At 38.8% G+C, this 20,403-nt stretch overlaps 1 protein-coding gene across 1 annotated transcript; it reads left to right on the forward strand.

Moving 5' to 3' along the window:
- Positions 1-460: 460 nt before the first annotated feature.
- On the forward strand, positions 461-20,241 carry GCK72_003864 (uncharacterized protein; the record flags this gene model as incomplete). Its single annotated transcript, XM_053724293.1, has 17 exons — positions 461-481; positions 878-1,339; positions 2,137-2,403; positions 3,125-3,495; positions 4,488-4,719; positions 5,465-5,671; positions 6,881-7,317; positions 8,879-9,389; positions 10,800-11,345; positions 12,572-12,841; positions 12,888-13,461; positions 14,647-14,877; positions 15,797-16,368; positions 17,610-17,851; positions 18,666-19,038; positions 19,929-20,095; positions 20,154-20,241. The coding sequence occupies 17 exons, from the start codon at positions 461-463 to the stop codon at positions 20,239-20,241; spliced, it is 5,571 nt and encodes a 1,856-aa protein (XP_053588487.1).
- Between the last annotated feature and the right edge of the window lie 162 nt (positions 20,242-20,403).

Below are 20,403 nucleotides of genomic sequence, written 5' to 3' on the forward strand. Positions count from 1 at the left end.
GCGCACTTTCCCTTGTTTAGAAATAAATGAAATTTAGTAAATAGGGCGAGTTTGATGACGTTGTGCGGTAGAGCGCATTTAAAACTTTGTTACGCTTAACCGAGCACTTTGAATTGGAAAACAAGCAAGTGCGCTCTACTGATAAAGTAATGAAACATGCAGTTTTTTTGAGCTGAAACACAGAATTCCAAAATTAGGACAATTTTTCACACGGAAAATTTCGAAATTTATACTTTCGATCCGAAATTATGATATTTCGCTTTAAATTTTGGCATTTTCAATTTCATATTTATGGCAAATGCGCTCTAACGATAATTTGAAAGGAATAACTTCGGAATTTCCATCAGATTATCAATAGAGCGCGTTTAGTCACGCGTAGGCGGAAGCTATGCTCAAATTTTCTTTTTTTGAGTCGAAACTTGGCGGTTTTTGAGTAATTTTCAACTGATTCGTGTAGGAAATGCGCTCCAATGAGAATTTGGTAAGCATCGGGGGTTTTTTTTGAGTGAAAACAGCGGAAATTTAGGTTTCTAGCGACTAGAGTTTTGACTTCACTGAAAATAGGGTCTCACCACGAAATCTACAGTAATCTAGTTGATTTTAGAGGGGTGCTGTAGTTGATTATATTTAAAACGCGCTCTAATGATAATCTAGTGGTAGAATCTGAAGAAGAATCTGAAAATCTAGAATCTTCAACACTGAAAACGGGTGTAAATCTGAAAACAGTGGCAAATGCGCTCTAATGATAATCTGATGCGAAAATTCTGTAAAAATCACGGAATTTTCACACTGATTATCAATAGAGCGCATTTAGTCACGCGTAGGCGGAAGCTATGCCTAAATTTTCATTTTTCTCTTAAAATTTCCAAATTTTCAGCCCTCCGTTCCGGGAATTCTCCAAACGGTCAGTGTCCAATCGACGTCTCAAAACGAGAAGCGCCGAGAACTTCGAAAAGAGGAAAAACGAACGAGACGAGAATTGAATCGAGTGATTCACGCGTTCGGCGACGAAGAGAAGCTGGAATTAGAATTGGCACAAAAAGAGATACAGAGACAGAGACAGTTAGAGATAGATCAAATGAAATGGAAACCGTCGTTGATGGCCGGTGGTCCACGTGTCGAGGAGATCTATCCATACGTGTTTGACGCGCGAATTCAGGCGGGACACACGATTTTCGATATTAATGGAATGAAGTTCGCACTGCCCGAAGGATCGAAACGAGACACTTTTAAGACGCATGAGAGTGTTACGGTACCGCCGTCGAATAAGGGAGATATTGAGAAGATTCAACACGTTTATATCAAAGATATGGATGAATTGGGACAGAAGGGGTTTAAGGTACGGGAAAATTAGCGTTTGAAGGGGAAAATTTGGTCGATTTTGAATTAGATTATGTGGCAAATGCGCTCTAGTGATAATCTAGTGAAAATTCCGTGAAAATCCCGGAACTTCCGCTAGATTATCAATAGAGCGCATTTAGCCACGCGTAGGCGGAAGCTATGCCCGAATTTTTATCCATTTTATCAAAATTGAGCGTTTTCAATCAAACTTGAAATGTACATAGAACCAGAACTTGATATTAGTGCAGTAGAGCGCGTTTTTTATCGAAAATAACGTTATTAAGCTATAGAGCGCACATTCAGAACCTTTAAACCATATTTTCCCAGTAGAGCGCATTTTCATTGTCGTGAGTCTGAATATTCTCAAAAAAAAAACAGTTCTGTGCAGTAGAGCGCGTTTGAGATTGAAATTCGTATTTTTTGCAATAGAGCGCACTTTCATTGGCAGCAGGTTAACCGCTCAAAACTGATTTTTTTAGAGCCCGTTTAAAATATGAATTATCTGTTTTAGACGAGAATACTGTAATAGTAAATGCGCTCTATAGACAAATCGATTTTTCCAAGTTTTCCTGAAAAAATTGACTCTTTTCCTGCTCATTTCACATCTATCTTTGTGGCAAATGCGCTCTATTGATAATTTTGGTAAAATCGCGATATTTTTGATGAAAATATCGCATTTTTTAGATAGATTATCAATAGAGCGCATTTAGTCACGCGTAGGCGGAAGCTATGCCCAAATTTTCAGTTTTTATGTGAAATTTTCAAATTTTTTCAATAAAATCGATCAATTTTCAGGGATTCGAAAAGCTGAACGTGATTCAATCGATTGTATTCGAACAAGCGTACAAAACGAAGGAAAATCTTCTGATCTGTGCACCAACTGGAGCCGGAAAAACGAATATTGCAATGTTGACGATTCTCAACACGATTCATGAGCATCAGAATGCAAAAGGAGAAATTATGAAAGATGATTTCAAAATTATTTATATTGCACCGATGAAAGCGTTGGCCACCGAAATGACCGAGTCTTTCGGCAAACGTCTCGCGCCGTTGGGGTTGAAGGTACTGTAGTTTCAGAAAATCTGGAATTTTTACGATTTGAAATCCCGATTTTCGAAAACTAACATTACAACTGAATTCATCGTCAAAAATGGGTTACTGTAGTCTCACTGTTATAAACTTGTGGCAAATGCGCTCTAATGATAATCTGGTGTGAAAATTTAGGTTTTTTAATCCAAAAAACCTTTTTTCTCGCCAGATTATCAATAGAGCGCATTTAGTCACGCGTAGGCGGAAGCTATGCCCGATTTTTCCAAGTTTCTAGATACTTCCAGGTCAGACGTGTTGTAAATGCGCTCCAAACATAATTTTCGTTGAAATGAGTAAAAGCACAGCTAGAAGATCTACAGTAACCCTGACGGAATTTTTTTTCTGCGGTTAGGTTACTGTGGCTGGAATCTTACTGTAGCTATAAAATGAGAAGACAGAATGATAGTTTAAAAATGTTTTGACTGAAAATCGCGGAAAATCGACGATTTTTCAGTCAAAATCGATTTAAAAGTACTAAGAATTTACTGAAACTCGAAAATTGTGGCAAATGCGCTCTAATGATAGTTTGGTGAAAATTGCAGTATTTATTATCAGTTTACTGATCGAAATACTGCCATTTCTACTTGATTATCAATAGAGCGCATTTAGTTACGCGTAGGCGGAAGCTATGCCCAAATTTTCATTTTTTAATCGGTTTTTCAAATTTCCAAATCGTCAAAACCCAATTTTTCAGGTAAAAGAGCTGACCGGAGACACTCAACTGTCTCGAAATGAGGTTGCCGACACCCAAATGCTCGTTTTGACACCCGAAAAATGGGATGTGATCACCAGAAAGTCGTCAAGCGACAATTCGATAATCAACACTGTCCGACTACTAATTATCGATGAAGTTCACTTACTTCATGATGAACGTGGACCCGTTATTGAGACATTAGTCGCTAGAACACTCCGACAAGTTGAAATGTCACAGTCGGGTATTCGAATTGTCGGTCTGTCGGCCACCCTACCGAATTATATCGATGTTGCCCGATTCTTGAGAGTCAACCCGTACAAAGGGTTGTTCTTCTTTGATGGACGGTTTAGACCTGTTCCGTTGACACAGAAGTGAGGATTTTAGGGGAAAAACTCGAAAAATCCCGCAAAAATTTGGGTTAACAAGCTACAAAAAGACCGAAAATTTGAAATTTTGAGCTATGGACGAATTTTGGGTTTCTAGGCCACATTTTAAACAATTTTGTGTCGAAAATCGTGATTTCCAGTGGAAAATCAGATTCAAGAAGCTAGAATCTGAAAATGTAGAACATTTAACACGGAAAACCGATGTAAATCTGAAAACGGTAGCAAATGCGCTCTAATGATAATCTGATGTGAAAATTGCGGTTTTTTGATCCCAAAAACAGTTTTTTCGCCAGATTATCAATAGAGCGCGTTTAGTCACGCGTAGGCGGAAGCTATGCTCAAATTTCTGTTTTTGATTCGAAACTTTGCGGTTTTTGAGTGATTTTGAATTACATCGTGTAGAAAATGCGCTCCAATGAGAATTTAGCGAAAATCGCGGAAATTTGGGTTTCTAGCGACTAGAATTTTGACTTCACTGAAAATAGGGTCTCACCACGAAATCTAGAGGGGTACTGTAGTTGATTATATCTGAAATGCGCTCTAATGATAATCTAGTGGTAGAATCTGAAAAAGAATCTGAAAATCTAGAATCTTCAACACCGAAAACCGGTGTAAATCTGAAAATATGTGGCAAATGCGCTCTAATGATAATTTGATGTGAAAATTCGGTGAAAATCACGGAATTTTCACTCAGATTATCAATAGAGCGCGTTTAGTCACGCGTAGGCGGAAGCTATGCCCAAATTTTCATTTAAATGATTTAGAAATCGAAATTTCGAATTTAGTACTGTGGGAAATGCGCTCCATTGACACTTTTTTGCTTTTTTTTTTCGGATTTCTACTGTATACTACAGTAATCTTTCTCATTTTTCGATTTCTTCAGATCTTGTGAAGATTTTGGTGGCAGCTGACCTAGAATTCCTTCTAGCTGAAAACGAATTTTTTTGCAATATAACTTCCTAAACTCAATTTCTCAGATTCATCGGTACCCGAAAATGCGGAAACTTCCGTGACAACAACACACTAATGGACAACGTGTGCTACGATGAAGTCATTGATTTCGTGAAACGTGGCCATCAAGTTCTCGTCTTCGTTCACACGCGAAATGGATGTGCGAAGCTTGGCGAAGCGTTCTGTGCGCGCGCCTCGGTTTTGGGACAAATGGACCATTTTTTGCCGAAGGATAAGACTTCCAGCAAATATGTTCAGGTAAAACACGAGGAAAATCGGTGAAAATTGGTAAAATGTGTGAAAATCTGTGGCAAATGCGCTCTAATGCTAATCCCGATGTGATAAAAAAAGTGTTTTTGCTGAGTTATGTCAAAAATTGACTGAAAATCGCTGAAAATCGGTGATTTTACAGTCAAAAGTGATTTAAAATGAAAATTGTGGCAAATGCGCTCTAATGATAATCTGATGTGGAAAACTACGGAATTTTCTCTCTGATTATCAATAGAGCGCGTTTAGTCACGCGTATGCGGAAGCTATGCCCAAATTTTCAATTTTCTGGATAGATTTAACAGAATCTCGAGATCGATAATGTAGATAGTGCGCTCCACTGACAAATACCGAGCTTTGGCCATTCTGTGTGGTAGAGCGCACTTTCTTCATAACTAAAACAATGAAATTTGTAAATGGAGCAAGGTTTGCACTAGAGCGCATTTGAGATTTTCCGGTTAACAGAGTATTCTGAATTGCACACAAAGTAAGTGCGCTCTACTGAAAAGTAATGAAAAATGCTGTTTTTCGACATGAAATACAGCAAATTTCGAATTTTAACAAAAACAGGAAATTTCGACTCAAACTTGTGGCAAATGCGCTCTAATGATAATTTGGTGAAAATTGCGGTATTTTCCTCCTAAATACCCCATTTTTCATCGGATTATCAATAGAGCGCATTTAGTCACGCGTAGGCGGAAGCTATGCCCAAATTTTCATTTTCTCTCATTTTCAGGCCGACAAAGCAATCACGCTCTGCCGAAATCGCGCTCAAATTTCGCCACTCTTCCAACGAGGTCTCGGAATTCACCATGCTGGTCTATGCCGTCAGGATCGTATCCTTATGGAACGTTGCTTCGCCGAAGGACACATTTCCGTTCTTTTCTGTACGGCCACTCTGGCGTGGGGAGTGAATCTCCCGGCTCATGCTGTTGTTATTAAGGTATTCTGAAAATTACAGAAAATTTGGTGTATTTTGAGGTAAAATACGTGGAAAATGCGCTCTAATGAGAATTTTGTGACTGTTAGGTTGTCAGTAGAGCGAATTTGACCACTAAATGGTTTTTATTTGATGTTTTAGCGGTAGAGCGCATTTACACACATGATTTTATCAAATCGGTTCAAAATCGGAAGCTACCGTATCCTACAGTAATCTAACTAATTATCCGATAATTAGTTGCTCAATTTAAACGAATTTAGAGCGATTTCTAGCTGAGAATTCAACAATTTTCAACTCAAACTTGTGGCAAATGCGCTCTAATGATAATTTGGTGAAAATTGTGGTATTTTCTTATCGGAATACCGTAATTTTCACATAGATTATCAATAGAGCGCATTTAGTCACGCGTAGGCGGAAGCTATGCACAAATTTTCAATTTCTGAACCAAAATTGATTTAGAAGTCGAAATTTCGAATTTAACTTTGTAGGAAATGCGCTCTATTGACAATCTAGTGAAAATTTCGTTAATTTTGAGTGAAAATAGCAGAAAAATTGGATTTTAGCGACAAAAAAACACGTTTAGAGTTTTGACTTTTTTGAAAATAATCTCTCCACGAAATCTACAGTAATCCAGTTGATTTTAGAGGGGTACTGTAGTTGATTATATCTAAAACGCGCTCTAATGATAATCTAGTGGTAGAATCTGAAGAAGAATCTGAAATTATAGAATTTTCAACACTGAAAACCGGTGTAAATTTGAAAAACGGTGGCAAATGCGCTCTAATGGTAATCTGACGTGAAAATTCTGTGAAAATCACGGAATTTTCAGAACAGATTATCAGTAGAGCGCATTTAGTCACGCGTAGGCGGAAGCTATGCTCAAATTTTTATTTTTCCAACTTAAATTTCAGCGATTTCAAGATTTGTTGAGGCTGACGCGCTCCTTTGATAATTTGTTAGTAATTCCAACTTTTTACACTTAAAAATTGTTATTTTTCTTTTGAAATCCATCAAAACTTGTGGCAAATGCGCTCTAACGATAATTTGGTGTGAAAATTGCGGTTTTTTGCTTCCAAAAACCGTTTTTTCGCCATATTATCAATAGAGCGCATTTAGTCACGCGTAGGCGGAAGCTATGCCCAAATTTTCATTTTTCATAATTTGAAACACGATTTTCGACCCGAAAACCCCATTTTTTTCCATTTTTTCAAGGGAACCGACGTGTTCGATGCTGAAAAAGGAGTGTTCGGTGACTTGGGTGTGCTCGACGTTCAACAAATTTTCGGACGTGCCGGTCGTCCACAATTCGAGAACGAAGGACACGGAATCATCATCACGACTCGAGATAAAATCGATAAATATCTGACAATGCTTGTCCATCAGAATCCGATTGAATCCAATTTCTACCAACGTCTTCATGATAATCTCAACGCTGAGGTGGCATTGGGTACGGTATCGACGGTCGATGAGGGTGTCGAATGGCTCACTTATACGTATATGTATACGAGAGCTCTCAAGAATCCGATGGCATACGGTATCGCGTATGGAGCCATTGAAAAAGATCCGACGTTGAGAGATCACTTTGGAAATGTTATTCGGGAAGCGGCGATTCAGTTGGATTTGAATAAAATGATTCGATATGATATGGCGTGAGTTTCTAGAGGCCGAAAAATGCATACTTGTCACGGGCCGGGCCGGGCCGGGCCGAAATCAGGAAAAAACTCGGCCCGTTTTGAAACATTTTTTCAAAACATTTTGAGTTTTTGAACTTTTTTTGGAAATTTTTTGAAAAAAGTATAGTTTTCGAATAAACATTTAAAATTGAATCAAAATGTGAATATGTAATGATAATTTAAGCATTTTTACTGTTTTTTTTTTCGAAAAATTTCAAAAAAAAATTGGTGAAAATGGGTACCCATTTTTGAATCCGGGCCGCCGGGCCGGGCCGATTTTTGACAAGTATGGAAAAATGGAAGAAAACGTGGAATTTTGACTGAAAATTGCAGATTTTCGACTATTTTCAGTCTAAATTGGTTTAAAAATGCTTAGAATTCTCTAACTGTGGCAAATGCGCTCTAGTGATAATCTAGTGAGGAATTTTCACATCGATTATCAATAGAGCGCATTTAGTCACGCGTAGGCGGAAGCTATGCTCAATTTTTCATTTTTCAGTGTGAAATTCACTGATTTTAATCGGTTTGAATTCCGCTATGTGGTAAACGCGCTCTATGGATAATTTAACTCAAAAACCCCTTTTTTTTGCTAAAAATGACCAATTTTCATGAAACTGTCAGTGGAGCGAACTTCTCTTTACCAAAGTTTGCTCAGAAAGTATATTTTCTGAAAATTCTGAAGAGTTCGGACATCCGGATTCACAGATAGACAGATAAACTTATTTTTTGGCAAAAAAGTACCACTTTTTGCACTTTCGGCGAATTCTGTAAATTCCATATTGTGGTAAATGCGCTCTAATGCTAATCTACTGAAAATTGCGGTGTTTTCATCCTAAATACCTCATTTTTTCATCAGATTATCAATAGAGCGCATTTAGTCACGCGTAGGCGGAAGCTATGCTCAAATTTTTATATTCTGCATATTTTCCGTTCTATTTGATGAAATTTGAAACTATTTTGAATTCAAATATGTGGTGAATGCGCTCTACTGACAAAATTGCGGTTTTTACACCAAAAAACTGTTTTTGGAGTTAAAAATTGCTGAAAACCCGTGGCAAATGCGTTCTGATGATATCTTGGTGAAAATTCCGTGTAAATCCCGAAATTTTCACATCGATTATCAATAGAGCGCATTTAGTCACGCGTAGGCGGAAGCTATGCCCCAATTTTCATTTTTCGGGGGTTAATTTTTGAATTTTTGCGGAAAAAAAGGAGGATTATCTTGATTTTTCAAAAATTAGAAAGTTCTAGCTGAATTTAGCTTTAAATTGACTATAATCCTGACCAGATTTGCGTGAAAAACTGGTCCCACCACGAAATCTACAGTAATCCTACTGAAACTAGTAGTTTCATAAATTCTGTAGCAAATTTTGATTCAAATTTGTGGCAAATGCGCTCTAATGATAATCTGAGGTGAAACATTCTGTGTAAATCGCGGAGTTTTTCATATCGATTATCAATAGAGCGCATTTAGTCACGCGTAGGCGGAAGCTATGCTCAAATTTCCTTCTTTTTTTTCTCAATAAGGAATTTCCAGAACTGAATATCTCAACTCGACGGATCTCGGCCGGATCGCCTCCAATTTCTACGTGAAATACGAGACAATTCAGCTATTGAACGAAGCGGAAAAAGGTGTCGGCCTACCGGTGACATTCACCGCATTTATGCCAGATGATATGGTCATCGGACTGGTGTCAATGGCTACGGAATTCGCGAATATTAAGTGTCGAGAGGAGGAAATTAACGATTTAGAGGAATTGATGAGTTATGGATGTATGATGAATGTGAGAGGAGGTGGTCTCGCTTCAGTGGCTGGAAAAGTGAATGTCCTGTTGCAATCTCTGATTTCCCGAACGTCAACCCGGAATTCCGCTTTAATGTCTGAACAATTATACGTACAACAAAATGCGGGACGCCTCTGTCGTGCTATGTTTGAGATGGTGCTGAAAAATGGGTGGAGTCAGGCGGCCAACGCTTTTTTGGGAATCGCAAAGTGTGTGGAGAAACAGATGTGGATGAATCAGTGCTCGTTGAGACAGTTTATACAGGTGCTGACTGAAAATTTGAGGAAGATTTGAGATTTTGAGAATCCAGATACAGTAAATACTGTATTATAACGGCATGCCGTTATATTTTTCAACCGGCTCCCAGAGAAATTTTGTGTTTTCAGAAACTTATTAAAATTTACCGGCAAAAACTTTTTTTGGGAGTTCTATCGGCTGATCAAGAAGTTACAAATCACGCTGCTTCTAATCAGAACCAAAAAAAGACACCGGGATGATCACATTCATGAATTCTGAGTATAGATGGGGTGCCGTTATAATACAGTATTTACGGTATCTGGAAATCTGGAAATATCGGATTCTAGAGGCTTGAAAATCTCAAAAATCTCAAAAATCTTGAATCTGAGACCGCAGGATTTCGGTGAATCCGAGTATCAAGTTATGAAGTGAAGAAATTTGAATAATTTGGATTCTGAGAGTTCAGATATCTGGAAGTCTGGAAATCCCGGATTCTAGAATCTTGTGAATCCAGGAATCTCAAAAAACCTGAAAATCTGAGACCATAGGAATCATAAGAATCCGAAAGTTTGGATTCTGGAGATCCAGATACTGAAAAAATTGTGGCAAATTCTCTCTAATGGTAATCTAGAGGAAATTCTGGTATTTTTTAATAAAAATATCGCAATTTTCAGTAAATTGTCAATAGAGCGCATTTGGTCACGCGTAGGCGGAAGCTATGCTCAAATTTTCATTTTTTATCGGATTTTCGAATTTCCAAATCGTCAAAACCCGAAATGGAGGGTTTTGAATTAAAATTAGAATTACGAACTTCTGAACACAAAGAAATTTAAAAAAAACGTTAATTTTCGGCAAAAAGCTTTAAACTTCGACTAAAAAGTGCATATTCTCGGACATCTTATCTATTCTGCCGAAATTCTGGTTTCTGTGACTGTAAACTATTGGCAATTGCGCTCTAATGATTATCGGATGTGAAAATTTCCGTGTTAATCCCGGTTTCTTCACTAGATCATCAGTAGAGCTCATTATATCAAAATTGGAAGTTTTTGGAATAAATTACTGCAGCTACTGTATCCTACAGTAATCTAACTAATTACCTGATAATTAGATGCTCAATTCACACGAATTCGGAGCGATTTCCAATTTTTCGAATAAATTTAAAGTGTTCTAGCTGAAATTTCAACAACTTTCAACTCAAAATTGTGGCGAATGCGCTCTAATGATAATTGGTGGAAATTTGCGGTGTTTTTCAATAAAATTACCTAAATCTCCATCAGATTATCAATAGAGCGCATTTGCTCACGTGTAGGCGGAAGCTATGCTCAAAATTTTAATTTTCTATATCAAATTTTGCAATTTTTCTATGAAAACACATCTCCAGATCCTATTTTTCGCGAATTTTCATTTTCCGAACTCAATTTTCATCTTTTTTTTCAGATAATCAACATTCCCATCACCTGGATCGAGAAAATCGAGCGAAAAAAAGCTCGCGAATCGGATCTTCTCGAACTCTCACCGAAAGATCTCGGCTACATGTTCAGCTGTGACGGTGACCGCCTCTACACGTATCTCCGTTATCTTCCACGTCTCGAAGTGACCGCCCGTTTCAAACCGATCACTTATACCATTGTTCAAGTGGAAGTAACACTGATTCCATCGTTCCTTTGGAATGATGCGATTCACGGAAAATCCGGACTCCAATCGTTCTATTTGGTTTTGGAGAATCTCAATGAGAATCTCATTATCCATCAGGAACGCATTGGAATCGGAAAAATGAAAGTGTTGAAGGCGGAGCCTCAATTCATCGTTTTTACGATCCCAATTGTTGACTGTCAGCTCACGAATAACTTCCAGTTACGCTTGGCTTCTGAATACTTTGTGACGGAAGACGTTGTCGTTCCGATGAGTCTTCACAATTGTATCCTACCGAAATCCTTCAAAAGTCATACGGATTTGTTGGATTTGGAACCGCTTCCGATTAAGGTAGTATCTACCTGAGAATGAAGGAGCTGGCGTGCCTTTGGCGCGAAAAATTTGGGAAAATGATAGGAAAAATCGAGTTTAACCACGATTTCGGCCTTTTTTTTCATAAAAATTTGAATCCAATTCTGTGGCAAATGCGCTCTATTGATAATCTGACGTGAAAATCCCGGAATTTCCACTCGTTTATCAATAGAGCGCATTTAGTCACGCGTAGGCGGAAGCTATGCCCAAAATTTAATTTTCTAACTCAGAATTTGGTGGTTTCGGCCAAAATTTCAATGTTTCAAAATAATTGTTTTGGCAAATGCGCTCTAATGATAACTTGTTGAATTTTGCGGTGTTTTTGAATGAAAATACCAAATTTTCCATCAGATTATCTCATTTTGAGTAAAAAATTAACGGTTTTTGAATAATTTTGAATTATTCGTGCAGGAAATGCGCTCTAAAAAAATTTGGTAAGAATTACGTTATTTTTTGAGTGAAAATTGCGAAAATTTTGGTTTTTAGCGATTAAACACGTTATTCAGCATTTTTTCCGTTCCATTCAACACCATTTAGAACTATTTTAAATTCAAATATGTGGTGAATGCGCTCTACTGACAAAATTGCGGTTTTCACACCAAAAAACTGTTTTTAGAGCTAAAAATTGCTGAAAACCTGTGGCAAATGCATTTAGTCACGCGTAGGCGGTAGCTATGCCCAAATTTTCATTTTTCGGGGGTTAATTTTTGAATTTTTCCGGAAAAAAAGGAGGATTATCTTGATTTTTCAAATATTAGGAAGTTATAGCTGAATTTAGCTTTAAATTGACTATAATCCTGACTAGATTTGGGTGCAAAACTGGTCCCACGACGAAATCTACCGTAATCCTACTGAAACCAGTAGTTTCATAACGTCTATAGCAAATTTTGATTCAAATTTGTGGCAAATGCGCTCTAATGATAGCCTGATGTGAAAATTCCGTGAAAATCCCTTATTTTTCACTCAGATTATCAATAGAGCGCATTTAGTCACGCGTAGGCGGAAGCTATGCCCAAATGTAATTGTGACAAATGCGCTCTAATGATAATTTGGTGAATTTTTCGGTGTTTTTCAATGAAAATCCCGAAATGTTCACTCAGATTATCAATAGAGCGCATTTAGTCACGCGTACGCGGAAGCTATGCTCAAATTTTCCTTTTTAACTCCTTTTTTTGACCTGATTTCATCAAAATTCCTAATTTCAGACGCTAAAAAACTCAAAATTCGAGTCAATCTACACATTCGACTACTTCAATCCAATCCAAGCGCAAGTCTTCTTCAGCCTCTACAAAACCGATAAATCTGCGCTCGTCGGCGCGCCAACCGGCTCAGGAAAAACGCTTTGCGCCGAGTTGGCAATGTTCCGTCTCCTTCAAGACCATCCAGGAATGAAAGTGGTCTATATCGCCCCGTTGAAATCTTTAGTGAGAGAACGAGTCGACGATTGGAAACAGAAATTCGAGAATGGAATGGGGGTACCGAGTTGTCGAGGTGTCCGGTGACGTCACCCCAGATCCTCAGGAGCTCCAAGCCTCATCGATTCTTATCACGACGCCAGAAAAGTGGGATGGAATCTCCAGGAGCTGGGCGACACGTGAATACGTCAGACGTGTTGGGCTCATTGTGCTCGACGAGGTGCATCTCCTGGGTGTCGATCGGGGTGCCGTGCTCGAAGCGATCGTATCCCGACTGAAAATGATTACTAGGCGGAGTCATACCCGCGAAGAGCCAGTAAGACTCCTGGGATTATCCACGGCACTCGCGAACGCTGGTGACGTGGCGGAATGGTTGGGGATTCCTGATGAGGCGTGCTTCAACTTCCGCCCATCGGTTCGTCCCGTCCCGATTTCCGTGCATATTCAAGGATTCCCCGGACAACATTACTGTCCAAGAATGGCACTGATGAATAAGCCGGCCTACAAGGCGATCCTTACGTACTCCCCGCGAAAACCGGTCCTAATCTTTGTGTCGAGTAGACGACAGACGAGATTGACGGCGTTGGCTTTTGTCAATTTGTTGATTGCTGATCACAACCCGAAACAATGGTTGAATATGGAAATGAGCGAGTTGGAAGTGTGGATGGCGTCGGTTAAAGGTGCGGGAATCAAGATATTTTTGAAAATCGGTGGCAAATGCGCTTTAATGATAACCTGGTTCAGCAAGATTGTCAATAGAGCGCGTTTGTAGACGTAAGCTATGACTACTGTAGGTACTCAAGGATCCCATGGTAGCCAATATGAAAAATGACCATTTTTGTGGCAAATGCGCTCTAATGATAGCCTGATGTGAAAATTCTGTGAAAATCCCGGATTTTTCACTCAGATTATCAATAGAGCGGATTTAGCCACGCGTAGGCGGAAGCTATGCTCAAATTTCGGTTTTTGAGTCGAAACTTTGCGGTTTTGGAGTGATTTTGAATTACATCGTGTAGGAAATGCGCTCCAATGAGAATTTGGTTAGAATCGGGTTTTGTTTTGAGTGAAAATCGCGGAAATTTAGGTTTTTAGCGACTAGAGTTTTGACTTCACTGAAAATAGAGTCTCACCACGAATTCTACAGTAATTCAGTTGATTTTAGAGGGGTACTGTAGTTGATTATACCTAAAACGCGCTCTAATGATAATCTAGTGGTAGAATCTGAAGAAGAATCTGAAAATCTAGAATCTTCAACACTGAAAACCGGTGTAAATCTGAAAAACTGTGGCAAATGCGCTCTAATGATAGCCTGATGTGAAAATTCCGTGAAAATCACGGGTTTTCATTGGATTATCAATAGAGCGCGTTTCGTCACGCGTAAGCGGAAGCTATGCTCAAATTTCGGTTTTTGAGTCGAAACTTTGCGATTTTTCTATAAAAACACATCTATAGATCCTATTTTTTTCATAGTTGTCAAGGCCCGGGCCGGCCCGGCAAGGCCCGAAGGCCCGGGCCGGGCCGGGCCGGGCCGGTAGAAAATTTTCAAGGCCCGGCCCGGCCCGAAGGCCCGGCTTCAAAAAACGACCTTTTTTTTCCAATTTTTTTCAATTTTTCATCGGAAATGTGACCATTTTTGACTATTTTTCAGAATTTCTTCTAATTCTGACTGATAGTCGAAAATGTGACTTTTTCGCAAAAAAATTCAAAAAAATTCAAAAAATTTGAAAAATTTTGAAAATTTGACTTTCGCGCCAATTTGCCCGGGCCTTCGGGCCGGGCCGGGCCCTGATTTCGCCGACAAGGCCCGGCCCGGCCCGGCCCGGGCCGGGCCTTGACAACTATGATTTTTTTCAATTTTTTTCCAGACGAAAATCTGAAACTCACGCTTCCATTCGGAATCGGAATGCATCACGCCGGTCTGTCCGCCCATGAAAGAGCAATCGTCGAGCAGCTTTTCATTGAGAAAAAGATTCAAGTGCTCATCGCCACCGCCACGTTGGCATGGGGTATCAACTGTCCCGCCCATTTGGTCATAGTCAAGGGAACCGAATATTTCGACGGAAAGAAAGGGAAATATGTGGATTTTCCGGTTACTGGTTGGTTATTGGAGGATCTGGACACAAATTTGAGAAAAAAAAGAGTTTTTGATGAAAAAACAACACAAAAATACTTAAATTTGACCAAAAAAAACCGTTTTTCTGTCTGAAATTCTTAGATTTTGGACATTCGGACATCTGAATTCACAGACACACAGACAGATAGTAGCTTTGGAAGTGCCTGCCAGTTTTTATTCAAAATCTTCGCTTAAAATTCAGAATTTCGACTTAAAAATGACAGTTTTCAACAGAAATTCCAAATTTCTGGACATCTGGAGATGTGGAAACACAAATGGATTCAAATATCTACATTCGTACTGAAATTTAAAGTTTTCTGACATCTGGAAGACTGGAAACACAGAAACCCAAACCATTTATGACTAAATGCGCTCTAATGATAATTTGGTGGAATTTTACGGTGTTTTCCTATAAAAATCTCGTAATTTTCATCAGATTATCAATACAGCGCATTTGCAAACCAAACTGACATTTTTGATCCCAATTTTTTTTGTTGAAAATTTGAAAGTTATAACTCTTTTTAGCTCCAAAATGTGTATAATCATGACTAGACTTCGTTAAAACATTAAATTTATGACTAAATGTGCTCTAATGATAATCTGATGTGAAAATTTCGTTAAAATCCCGGAATTTTTACATCGATTATCAGTAGAGCGCATTTAGTCACGCGTAAGCGGAAGTGCTCAAATTTTCAAGTTTCTGAACCATTTTTTGCGATTTCGAAGCTATGATTTTGGCAAATGCGCTCTAATGATAATTTGTTGGAAATTTGCGGTGTTTTTCAATGAAATTACCTAAATCTCCATCAGATTATCAATAGAGCGCATTTAGTCACGCGTAGGCGGAAGCTATGCTCAAAATTTTCATTTTTCGGGCTAAATTTCATTAATTTATTTTCCAGATGTTCTCCAAATGATGGGTCGTGCTGGTCGTCCACAATTCGACGACTCGGCCGTCGCCGTGATCTATGTCCAGGACGCGAAAAAAACGTTTTACAAAAAGTTTCTCTATGAACCATTCCCCGTCGAATCCTCCCTTCTTCCCGTTCTTCCAAACCACGTAAACGCTGAAATCTCGGCGGGAACAATTGATTCGAAACAGGGAATCGTTGAATATCTCTCAGGAACATATCTCTACCGTAGACTATTCGCAAATCCCAATTACTACGGTCTCGACGAGGATTCCGAGGAGTCGATGCTGAAATTCATCACGAAAATCGTTGATGACTGCGTCACAGAGCTCGTCGAATCCGAGTGTATTCACGTGGATTCTGAGAATGACGTCATCAAACCGACGCCTTCTGGGCGAATCGCATCGGTCTACTATCTCCAGCATGAAACGATTCGTTTCCTGGTGAAGACGATGCATTCAGGGTGTACTGTAGAGCAAATGTTGAAGATATTGACGGATGTACCTGAATATGCGGAGATTCCTGTTCGGCATAATGAGGATTTGATTAATACAGAGTTGCAGGTAGAAAATTTGAGAAAATTTGGGTAAAAACGCACTATAATGAGAAAAATCCTGATTTTTGAAGGTTTTAGTCGAAATTTTTGCTCCAGGTGGTGGCAAATGCGCTCTAATGATAATCTTGGGAGGAATTCTCACTAGATTATCAATAGAGCGCATTTAGTCACGCGTAGGCGGAAGCTATGCCCAAATTTTCATTTTTAGTCATTTTTAGACGGATTTTTGAGCGTTTTCCAAAAATTGTAGATTTTCGACTGGTTTTTGAGCTAAAAACAGGTTTTTAGCATTCGATATTTTGCAAATGCGCTCTTTTGATAATCTAGCTGACAGTCGCTTTACTTTGAACCCCAATAGTGTTATTTTTCTTTTGGATTACTGTCAATAGAGCGCATTTGCAGACCGAACTTGATTTGAACCGATTTTCAGATAATTTGAGTCAATTTTTTGATATTATCTCAAATTTTTCGAAAAAATCTAAAAATTTTAGCTGAAATTAGCTTTAAAATGAGTATGATCATGAGTAGATTTCGTTAAAAACTGGTCCCACCACGAAATCTACAGTAATCCTACTAGTTTCATCACTTCTGTAGCAGTTTTTGAATCAAATTTGTGGCAAATGCGCTCTAGAGATAATCTGATGTGAAAATTTCCGTGAAGATCACGGAGCTTTCAATTAGATTATCAATTGAGCGCATTTCGTCACGCGTAGGCGGAAGCTATGCCCGAATTTTCATTTTTCACAAGTTTAAACAAAAATTTCAGCGATTTCGAGCATTTTTGTGGCAAACGCGCTCCGCTGATAATTTTTTAGAAATCGCAAGTTATATGCCCAATTTTTCACTTTTCTGACTCAAATTTTGGCGATTTCAATGTTTTAATTCTCGCAATCTCGCAAATGCGCTCCAATGAGAATTAGGTAAAAATTGCGTTATTTTTAAAAGAAAATAGCGGGAATTTTGGATAAGAGTTTTGACTTTACTGAAAATAGGGTCCCACCACGAATTCTACAGTAATCCAGTTTAGCGGTTACTGTAGTCGATTATATTCAAAACGCGCACTTATCTGATTAAATTATTGTGACGAATGCGCTCTAATGATAATTTGTTGGAATTTGCGGTATTTTCTTATCGGAATATCGTAATTTTCACAAGATTATCAGTAGAGCGCAAAAAAAATTTTCATTTTTAGACTGATTTTCAGCGATTTTTTGCTGAAATTTCAGTTTTTGACCGTTTTTTTTCCAGAAAAAGCTGCGAATCCGTTTTTCGACATCAGTAATGGGTACATCGGCGTGTAAAGCCCATCTTCTTTTCCAAGCCCATTTCATGCGGACACTCCTTCCGACAGACTATCGAACCGATCTGAAAAGTGTTCTCGATCAGTGTATTCGTATTCTTCAGGCGATGAGAGAAATGGCGAGATTGAAGAATTGGTTGAGTGCAACCATGAATATCGTCTTGTTGCAACAAATGTGCCATTCGGCGAGGTAGGATTGAAGGCGTGACCTAAAAAAACCAAAAATTTGGGTTTCTAGGCCACCGAAATTTTTGAGAAAAACACGAAATTCGGTTACTGGCCGAGTTTTGGATTCCTAGGCCACCAAATTTTGAAAAATTGTTGATGGCCGAACTTTTCGATTTTCTAGGCCACCAGGAAAAAATGGCACCAAGATGATGGCCTAGAAATCGGAGTATGGGAAGTTAGGCCGTTGAAGTAGTTAGGTGGCCTAAAATTCCAATTTTTGGATTTTCTAGGACACCAAAATGAAAAATTTCGATACCAAACTTTAAATGACCTAACTTTTTTTGGTGGCCGAGTTTTCCATTTTTTTGGGTTTCTAGGCCACTGGCCGAGTTTCCCCACTTTTTGGATTCCTAGGCCACGGGTTGATAACTGAGAAAACAAAGAATTATATTTCATGGCCGAGTTTTCCTTTTTTTTGGGTTTCTAGGCCACATTTTCTTTCGAAAATTCTGGGTTTTCTAGGCCACTAGCCAACACTGCGTTTTTGGTGGCCGAGTTTACCAAGTTTTCGGGTTTCTAGGTCATGTGGTGATGGCCGAGAAAACGAAGAACTATTTGGTGGCCGAGTTTTCCATTTTTTTTTGGGTTTCTAGGCCATTTTTTCCGAAAATTTAAAAATTTTCGGATTTTCTAGGCCACTGGCCGAGTTTTCCCACTGTTCGGGTTCCTAGGCCATGGACTGATCGCCGAGAAAACAAAGAAAACACTTGGTGGCCTAACTTTTCAATTTTTTGGGTTTCTAGGCCATTTTTTTTCGAAAATTTTCGAATTTCCAGATGGCACGACGATCATCCCCTCCTCTGTTTGCCCCATTTGACACATGAAGACGCTCGATCTCTTGGAGATCAAATGACAATTCCACAACTTCAGAATCTTTTGGAAATCGAGAAATCGACGTCATCAGAAGACCCAAAAATGGTGAAACGAGTGATGAAACTATTGAGAGAATCGACGAGACTCGATGAGACTCAAATGAAAGAAGTGCTGAAATCGTTGTGTCATTGGCCAATCGTCCAAATGAAATCTATGGATCTCGTGGATTCTGATGGCAAATTCTGTCAAGATGTTTCTGGAGAGAAAGAGGTCAAAGTGATGGCTGGAGAGGTGTATAAGATGAGAATCGTGCTGGAGAGATGTGGACCGGCTAGGGTGAGAGAAAGAGTGAAAAAATCAAGATTTTTGACCGAAAAAACTTGAAAAAATTTTGAAAATTCGAGGAAAAAGTAGATTTTTAGCACTTTTTACAAGAAAATTCATGTTGGGAAGCAGGGTTGCGCGGAATTCCGACTTCCGGGCTGTTTTTCCCTTCCGACTTCCGTTTTCAAAATTTTGCTTCCGACTTCCGACTTCCGTTTTAGAAAAAATCACTTCCGCGCAACTCTGTTGGAAGTTTCGAAACCGAAGATCGGAACATGAGAATCTCGAAATTGAGATGCTTTCCAATTGGGACGTTTCGAAACTATCCCGTGTTGAAACTGAGACGTTTCAGAACCCTGACACTTCATCACTCGATCATCGAGCATTTTCAAAATCCTGCCATCCCGGAAGATTTTTGACCGAAAAAACCGAAAATTCGAGCAGAAAACCTATTTTCAGCAGTTTTTACGAGAAATTTTGGGTTGGGACGTTTCGAAACCGAGTCATTATGAAACTTGGACATTTGAAAACCGGGACGTTTCGAAACCGAAGCGGGGACATCTTGTAACCCGAGAATCTCGATATTGAGATGTTTTGAAATCGGGACGTTTTGAAACCCAGAAATTTTGAAGCCCAACTAAAACTATCCCGTTTTGAAACTGAGACGTTTTGGAACTGAAAAGTTTCAAAACGGAAATCTAGAAGTTTCGGAACTTGGACGTTTCAGAACGCGGACATTCCAAAAACGAAAAAATTTTGGTTTTAGAATGTCCTGGTTTCAAAACGTCCCAAAACCAATTTTGACCATTTTTGGGTCATTTTCTGGCAAAAAAAAAACCAATTTATCGAGATTTTTAGTATTTTCACCCGAAATGTTCTAATTTTCATTCGAATTCTTCCAGAACAACTCGTCAATGCACCTTCCACAATGGTCGAAACCAAAACAGGCGGGATGGATTGTAATTGTCGGCCGAGAATTCAACGATCAAATTGTCAATACGACGTCTGTGATGGGATCTCATTCGACACGCTCCACGGCTAAACTCGATATCAGAGTTCCGGCGGCGAAGTGAGTTTTTTTTAAATTTAAATTTTTTTTTTTGAAAAATTAATTTTCTAATTTTCAGAGGAAAACACGCACTATCGGTGTACATTTTGAGCGACTGCTACATGGGAATCGATCAGGAATACACACTGCGATTGGATGTTTGCTAAATTTATGTTTTTTTGTTAAAAATAATGTTTTGTTTGGTTTTTTTTCGCTTAAAATTATATTTTCCCCTCTTTTTTCTGGTCAAAACTCTAAAATTGTAGTTTTTACGGCTCCACCCACTTTTTTAAAAAGATTTTTCCAATTAGTCACATTTTTCTGCTAAG

The sequence above is a fragment of the Caenorhabditis remanei genome, chromosome II (genome assembly GCF_010183535.1).
Source record: "Caenorhabditis remanei strain PX506 chromosome II, whole genome shotgun sequence".
NCBI lineage: Eukaryota > Metazoa > Nematoda > Chromadorea > Rhabditida > Rhabditidae > Caenorhabditis > Caenorhabditis remanei.